The sequence below is a fragment of the Salminus brasiliensis genome, chromosome 1 (assembly GCF_030463535.1).
Source record: "Salminus brasiliensis chromosome 1, fSalBra1.hap2, whole genome shotgun sequence".
NCBI classification, from domain to species: domain Eukaryota; kingdom Metazoa; phylum Chordata; class Actinopteri; order Characiformes; family Bryconidae; genus Salminus; species Salminus brasiliensis.
In genome coordinates this window covers 78,779,795-78,788,524 of record NC_132878.1, presented here as the reverse complement: position 1 = coordinate 78,788,524, position 8,730 = coordinate 78,779,795, and the positions used below count along the sequence as shown (strand labels likewise).

The 8,730-nt window shown below is 38.7% G+C and overlaps 1 protein-coding gene across 2 annotated transcripts; it reads left to right on the top strand.

Annotated features, from left to right (window-relative positions):
- Positions 1-1,226: 1,226 nt before the first annotated feature.
- mbtps2 (membrane-bound transcription factor peptidase, site 2) lies at positions 1,227-8,412 on the top strand. 2 transcript variants are annotated; one of them, XM_072658183.1, is made up of 11 exons: positions 1,227-1,471; positions 2,576-2,724; positions 3,035-3,173; positions 3,642-3,745; positions 4,619-4,746; positions 5,568-5,686; positions 5,824-6,004; positions 6,338-6,432; positions 6,516-6,711; positions 7,057-7,132; positions 7,559-8,412. In XM_072658183.1, the coding sequence occupies exons 1-11, from the start codon at positions 1,397-1,399 to the stop codon at positions 7,779-7,781; spliced, it is 1,485 nt and encodes a 494-aa protein (XP_072514284.1). In that variant the 5' UTR covers positions 1,227-1,396; the 3' UTR covers positions 7,782-8,412. The 2 variants fall into 2 exon arrangements, with proteins under 2 accessions (XP_072514284.1, XP_072514274.1); XM_072658173.1 differs by having other exon boundaries at positions 6,516-6,717.
- The last annotated feature ends 318 nt before the right edge of the window (positions 8,413-8,730 follow it).

The window sequence follows — 8,730 nt, the reverse complement described above, 5'->3', positions numbered from 1 at the left end:
AAAAAATGATACACTTCACAAAACTGCAACTGAGCAGAATTTAAGTTGATCAAGGTAGGATTTGAATATACATCAAAAATCAAGAAAATGCAAGAAACACTGAGCTGACTCTGCATACACTGGTTCTATATTGTACTGAAAAAGTAGGGTTCTGTACAATAATGTAACAATAATGTTACATTAATGAAACTCTTTTTGGTGCTATATAGAACCATATATAATAGGTTTATTATGAGAAGAACCAGAATAAGCACAATTTAATCCTTTAAATTATCTTTGTGAATTGATAGGTTAGCACTCCCCCACAAACAGTCACATGAGATGGAACGAATATTCTTTAATAACAGACCACCTGGAGTTTGTTTATTCCAAAGGGTTTGTATATGTAGTAGTTTATAACAATAAGTATATAAACCTTTTTGGCTACATTTTTTTTTTTTGGACAAATACAAAAATATACCCAAAAACTATTATTATAAACTACTAACTTTAATTTTGTACATGACATAGACATAAAAGATTGGTTGGTCGATCTTGCTAAGGTTATTCTTAATGCAGTTCATGCATTCAGTTGCATTATATAATATATAATATAATATATAATAATATATATATATATAATATATATATATATATATATATAATAAGTAAATAAACTGTAAATAATATTGTTTTTGACTTTTGTCAAAATAATTATTTATATTGTGTATATATTGGTAATTTATCTACATTTTTGCATGTGAATGTGAAACTTTGCTGATGTGAAACTGTGTATTTCCCCACTGTGGGGCTAAAAAAACGATTATCTTAAGTACACTCTGGTAAACTCTTTATTTGTTAAATTACTAGCTATATTATATCAACTTTCTAGCTCCATTACAAAACGAAAGAAGCTTATTTTTACATTTTCGTGGATCAGCTTCATTGGAGTGATGGGGTTCATAATTGTCAATTAGCATGGTGTGACTACTTTAACCGTGTAGCTCCTGTGCTAAACTGAGGAAACAACTAAACTGACTTTAGACAGCATGCACGTCTTAGCTGATCGACGGCATAAGGGTGTATGTAACACAGAAATAATAATACATTATAATTACAATTATTTTTACATTCAAATAATAAAACTCGATTCCTCTGGGATCCACTAGGTGCACTGATCCTTCACAGCATGCCTGACTCGACCCTCTGTCCTGCGTTTGGTGTAAATACGGAAGCGGCTACAGAGAGAGAGGATGTGCAAGCGTGTGTGTGAGAGTGAGTGAGTGAGTGAGAGAGAGGGGGAGTGTGTGTGTTTTGGTGTGTGTATGCTGTTATTTTCTCCTTTGTGGGTGTGTTTTGGCGGTCAGAATGTGCTGCTGATTCTCGTCGGTTGTGTGGAGCTGGAGCGGCTGAAGTGATGATCCCTATTCCGGTGGTGGTGTGTGTGCTGGGGGGCTGGTGCGCTGTTTACCTGGTGGACACAGCGCTCAGGGTAAAGCACAGAATAATGTATTAACGTCTAACTAGCTAGCTAGCTTACTTACTACTCTCACGGTCATCCACACCACACTCATAAAGAGTGAGAGACACTAAGAGATTTAGAGACCCTACTGACACTAACTTCCTACTGAGGAACTTCAGTAGTGCTAGCTAGCTGCTGCGGTGCCTTCAGTTTTGGAAGCATCCAATGAATTCAATTAAATTGAAGTTCACACCTGAATGTGTAAAGCGATGGACCATTTTAGTAGTCAATAATAATAAGAATTAATAATAATAATAATAATAATAATGAGAAACTTAAAATAATGTTGGCCTCGTGTCGCTGACCGATCAAATCAGGTTGCTCATTTGGAGGCATTTCTCTTCTGCACTTTGGACTCAAATATCAGCATGTGTTTTGAAACTTCAGTGAATTGTTTGGTTAACTCTATTTTAGTAATGCTGAGGCATTAGGAATACTGGTGGACATACGTGCTTTAAAATGATCACAAGACAAGGTTAGAGAAGTTAACATGGCTAGTAATGGTAGCTAACTTTACCTGTGCTGTCATGTTGTTTATCTAGCTGACTAACGACCAGAGGTGGGTGGAGCAGAGTAGCCCATATATATGTAAAATAATGACTAAATTAAAAGTAAAAATAAAAAAGTTTCTAAAAATAACTTTGGTAGACATTCCAAATTAACATGCCAAAGTCTAGACTACAGTGAACCCTCTTGCTATGTTCATTTGTTCATACCTTCAGTCCTTAGGACATTCAGCATCTTTCCACATAGTAAATAAAGTCTATAATCTATACCTTTCGTTGGATGCACATTTGGTCTAATACAAAAGTATAAACCTTTTAAATTTCAGAAGTATCACCAATTATATAGTGTTAGTAACTCAATGAGATAAACTGCTCATAAGCAAATATGTCAGATACAGAACAGTGACTGAGTGGCTAAAATAAAACATTCATTTCTTCATACATTTCTTCTGTTAGATGTCTGTCTAATGTATAAATGCACTAAAGTGGCAGTTTCTTTATAAAATTTAGTAGTTGAACAATTGAACATGAATGGGTTGATATATTTTTGTAATCCTTTATGCTGCAGTCGTCCACCTCTATGAAGAGCTCCTATGAATCGTGGCTGTCTACTAATGGCTTCTCGCTGTCCCCCTTCCACATCCGCTGGCACACCAGTCTCTTCAACCGCCTCTTTGCCAGATGTGCACATTTCAACCCATGCTTTCTTTATATATGGTACGGTGTGTACGAGTTTTACTTCAGTGTTGATTGATTGATTTATTTATTTATTTAAACATGTCTTTTTTAATGGATGTCTGAAGATGTTCTCATTTTTTTAATCGGTGTTCTGCACAAATAAGGAGTATTGTAGTTCATGTGTATGATGACTTTATTAACACAATTGTATTTACTGCAGGGGTTTTCTTCCCTTTGGGTAATTGGGTACATTCACAGCTTATGTGCTTAGTGCCCTTTGACAGCACTCAGTGTTTTTGTTTATGTGCAAGCAGTTTCATGACAGTAGGGGTCTGTATGTGTATTGCAGGTTCAGTGCTGGAATGGTGTTTGGGATTGTGGCCATGTTTGGCTCAGTAGTGCTGCTGGGCAGAACTCTGATGCAGACTCTGGCTCAGATGATGGCTGAGACCCCTGAAGGCTCCCATGAGCAGGTGCTGCAGGTGGTGGTGAGTAGATGCAGCCCTGTCCTTTTACTTCTGTTAGAAGCCCATTACCTTAAAGACACACTAACTGACAGTTTTCCTCTCACCCCAAATCACCCAAGACATGTGGGGAGGCCTGAACTAATTGACTTCAGAACATGTTTTGACTGATTGCCTACATTAGGTAACAGGAGACTTTCAGTGGATGTTGATCATAATGTGTTGTCTGCTAGATCTAAATCAGATACGTAATTTGCAGATGAGCACAGAAAATGTAGTTTTCAGTAAATGTCACTTAAGAAGCCATCACTACAGGCCGGCCCAATGTATAGACAATGCCTCTACATTCTGTCACCTAGATCATAATTCCAGGAGCATTAATGAGTCTTTTACATGCTGTGTGTTATGCTGTTTCTATGTTCGCTGAAGGGGTTCTTTGTTCAGCTCACACATCTGAGTCATATCTTCACTGTGATTTCTGTTGATGATCAGGTGCCTGGTGTGAATCTGCCCGTCAGCCAGCTGGCCTATTTCTTTATTGCCATTCTGGTCAGTGGGCTCATACACGAGTTTGGCCATGGGGTGGCAGCATTGAGGTAATCTACAACACCAGCCTTGGTGGCCCATCTGTACTGCAGAGTACACCTCGTATTGCAGGGCATCATGTGATTCTAACAGTGTACTGGATGTTCTGCACTGCGTGTTTTCAGACACTACTACTAAATGAAGAATACCCCAAATAGAACTCTGTATAGTGAATAAATATAGTGATAACTGTATTTATTCACTATATAAACATAGATCACTATGTTTATATACTAGTATTTAGGGATGATGATTGATGAGCATTGTTCCTTATACATAAATAAACAAATACACACACATAGATGAATATAGATACAAAATGTTAAAATGTTTGTAGACACCCCTTCTAACGAATGCATTCAGCTACTTTAGGTTGCACCCATTGCTGACACAGATGTACACGCACACAGTCTTATCCCTGTAGAGAAGTATTGTCAATAAAATAGGACTCTCTGAAACAAATAAATATGAACCTATGGGTACCATGCCTAATGTCAGGCATAGGCTAAAGGGGTATAAAGCCCCCCAGCACTGAGCTGTGGAACTGTGTTCTCTGGAATGATGGTACTCCATCCAATACATGTGGAATGAGTTGAGGCTGAAGTGGGCTGGTCATCCAACTTTGTGACATCACTAATGCATCTATTAGAAACTCTTTTCTTGACATTAGAGACATTTACTCGACACGACACGACAAAAGCAGGACAAAGTCTTTAATACCCTTGATTTAGGAAGAAACGGTGAATAAGCGGGTGTCACAGTAGTTTTGTCCATGTAGCATACATGAGCGGTAGGGTGCATGGTGTTCAGGTCAGGAATACTGAGAAATTAATAGACTGAAATAGCCAGTGTTCTAACTCTGTGTCTGTTTCTGCTGTCCACAGAGAGCAGGTGAGGCTGAACGGCTTTGGCATGTTCATGTTTGTAATCTACCCTGGTGCCTTTGTGGACCTGTTCACTACCCACCTGAACCTCATCTCTCCTGTGCAGCAGTTGCGAATATTCTGCGCTGGTATGTATGTGCAGATGCATGTTTTGCACCAAACTGTGTTATTTTTCAGGTTCTCATATTAATAAGGCATTCCACTGAATGGCCACTAGATGTAGCCATATATTCTCATAGAGTCAACTGTGACTGGTGTGTGTAGTATATGTCTATTTACAACTCCTGTTATTTTACCTTAGAATTTGACCTTTTATGGTTGGCTTGTGAATAAAACAGATGAACTCAAGCTTTTAGTAGCTAGTTATAGAGATTGTAGTAGGTTCTGTTACAATTAACTTGCTTTCTTCACTGGCTTTCCCATGATATGTTCTGTGATCTCTCCCTGGCAGTCTCACATGAGACAGTTTACATTGGCACTTTGTCCAGTCTACTGCAGTCTACAAAGTGTCAGCTTTTAGCATAGTGTTTTTTTTCCCCCTCAGTATTTACCTGTAAGGCTTTCAGTGGTGTGCTGGGTGGTTGTATAATTTGGAGGCTTAAACTGGGTAATAATGTAGGTTTGACAGACAGACAGACAGAATTGATCTTGATGTTCAGAAAAACATATTGTGTTATTTATTATTATTATTTTATTATTATTATTATTAATAATAAGAAGAAATATATTTTTTTATTGGCATATACCATATTATATTTTTACTACTTAAGAGACTGGTGTAATCATTAGCTGACAGCAAAAGCACTGATCTAAAGCTTTTTACTTAATAACTACATTGAAGGAAATGCAAACTTTGCAGACAATATTCTTACATTCAGACGTTATAAGAGTGATGCTTATACACCTGCTTTTGGAAGCTGTGCATCACATTGAATTGTCCTGTGTTCAGGCGTATGGCACAACTTCATGCTGTGTGTGGCTGCTGTTTGCTTCCTCCTCCTGCTGCCCCTCCTCCTATTTCCTTTCTACTACACTGGAGCAGGAGCACTGGTTACAGAGGTTGTGGAGGTCAGTGCAAACTTTAACATAAAACTAATATTCCTGCTCGTTCAAATAGGAATGTAGCATCTATGTGTATCTGTGCTCATGTAGACTTTGCAAACTGCTGAGTCCATGCACGTCACTTTACTGCTCCCGTGTTGTAGGGCTCTCCATCTAGTGGACCTCGTGGGCTGTTTGTAGGGGATTTGGTCACCCAGGTGGAAGACTGCAGTGTGAAGGGAGTGGATGATTGGCACTCATGCATCCACCAGCTCGCCCACCAGCCTCAGAGCGGCTACTGTGTCCCTACTGCAACCCTGCAGCTCAACCGGGCAGCTGGCAGAGGTACAGACAGCAAATAACATTAGGATAACAAGGATATATTGTTTTCCTAAAAGTTATTGATACATTGTCAGATAAAATGTGATGCATTCCCATTCAGTTTGAATGGGTTATTTTAGTAACCTCACAAGCAGTGAATTTGAAAAGTTTTTTGGTGAAAACTGAAAACAGCATTTATATTTAAGATATTACTTCTGTTATTTTAAAAGCGTTAGGCTATTTCTTACATTCATTTAGTTATTTTTGTATACATATCACGTACATAAATATTATATTAAAATCACGTACGAAACCAAGGCATCTACTAAGCTTATTTTGGTCTTTTTCCTTTTGTAGCATACAAACGTCTTGATGGTACCATGGAGTGTTGCAGCAATAATAGCATGACTGATCTCTGCTTTGCTTACAGCAGTAACCTGGAAAGTAAACTGGTAAGTCAGTACTCGCAGACACAGCCAGATGAAAAAAGGGTTATATGTCATCCTTTACTCAGCCATTTCTTTCCCTCTCCCAGTTTGCCTGCCTTCCGGCTAGGAAGACCATCCAAGCAAGCCATACATGCCGAACCAATGCAGACTGCCGGGTGGACTTAGGCCCGAGTCTGTGCGTGATCCCCTCGCTGGAGAACCAGACGCGGCTGATACGGGTCAAGCATCCACCCCAGGCCGATATGCTGTTTGTGGGCTATCCCTCCCACCTGCAGTTCTCAGGTTCAGGTCTTTTTTTAACCCAGTTTATCATCATAACTTCAAACTATTTTCATAGTAGATGCCAAATAGGTCTAATAAGTCTTGAGTGACAACTGAATATTGAGTCTAGGAGAGTTGACGTCTTTATATATTCTAAATCTTATCCTAGGATTTACTATTGAGTTACATCATGGAAAACTCGTTATTAAATGAGGGATTTATTATTAACTTTAGAGTGGTGAATCCACATTAGAACATTCTAATGGGTCTATGAATGTTAGTGTGTTTAAAAGCGGATTTTGTCAGTGATCCAATAACCTGATGGGTGGACTGTATGCAGAATGTTTACAGTGGTTTTCTCTGTAGTGAGCTTGACCAACTTCGTACCTCGCCTTGGCTTCCTTCACCTGGATCTCCCTGTGATGCTCGAGACCCTGAGCAAGTATCCTTTATCTGTTGCAGAGCCCCATTATGTGTAAAAACCTGTTATAGTAGCTTCTAGTAAAGAGTCTGAATTTGCAACCGCTGCTATTTAATTAAAATATTTGTAATGATGTTAGACCATAATAATCAATACACCCCCCCCCTTATTTATTTATTTATTTATTCATATAGAATGTCTGAAAATAGTCTAATGATTTAATAATTTGACCAATACATTATGGCACATTTGGAATAACTACATTTCCAAAATATTTAAATTTGCCAGCTTGGCAGACAGTTCTCCGAATACTCCATACCTTGGAGTTTGTGTTTTGCGCTCTGATAGATGCTCTCTACTTCCTTTCACTGAAAAGTTTTATATGCGCAAATGCAACTGTTTAGCTCCCTTCTCTGTACTTTTACCCTTAACTGCTGCTCTTCTGAGGTACCTGGTGTCATTGTCTGGTGCACTGGCGGTGGTCAACGCAGTGCCCTGTTTTGCTCTGGATGGACAGTGGATGCTGACTGCCTTCCTCGAGGCCACGCTGTGCTCGCTGGTTCCGGAGAAGAGCAACCGTGAGCTACTGGGTTTCTTCATTCTGCTAGGGGGCAGCACCCTACTAGCCGCCAATGTGGCTTTAGGTTTATGGATGGTCACAGCACGATAACAGACAGTGGCCTCCTCCGAAAGGGGGAGGGAATTTTGTTTAATAATTTTTGTCACTTTCTCGAAGGAGAGATAAATGTGAGCAGCCAGAGTGGTGAAGACGTATTTCCCATCTTGCAACAGCAGTTGATTACACCCGGGGGCCTAAAAGGCTGCTGTGATTGAGCCGTTGGGATGGATTACACACTGGATATGTTCAGATCTGTGAAAGTTTAGAGACTCAGTAGTGCACCATGACCTACAACCCAGTGCCTGTGAAGAGTTCTCCTCTTTAACACACCCCCTCGGCTTTGTCTCACTGGTAAACCCATAAATCATAGGTTTGGTCCAATGTTTTGTACAGTTTTATTCAGTTATTATTGTTCCTTTGTTAAGTCTCTTAACTCTGTGTACATTTTCCACTGTGTCTATTCCTGACTTATCGTGTACAGGGTTCATTACGTATTTTCATGCAAAGATGAATATAATCTGTTCAGCCTGAACCTGCTTATCTAAAGATAATATTCTGGTCTGAATTGACTGGACATGTTTTGTTAATTTATTATTAATTTTTTTATTTTATTTTATTTTTTTACCTTTCCTAAGTCCTTTGTAAATGCATTTGCATAAACATAAATTTCAGAGGTGGCTTACTTGCTTGTGTTTTTATTAATTTATTATTTGAGTAGATTTATTTAGTTTAAACAGGTAAATTCCTTGGTGTAGAAGTATAATAATTAACCAGTGAGCACTAATTTTTTAAGAACTTATGTGAAGATGAAATCTGTCTACTGTTCAAATTCTCTGGATAATGAATTAGTTAATACATAAACAAAGTCATTTAGAGTAATGCGATGTACAATTTTCTATTCTAGAGAACCTTACAGAGTCACCGAGGGTTTTCACAGTGGTGGTGATCGGATCCAGATGTCTGAAGATTTTAATGGCTCTAAAAGTTGCATCACAGAAAG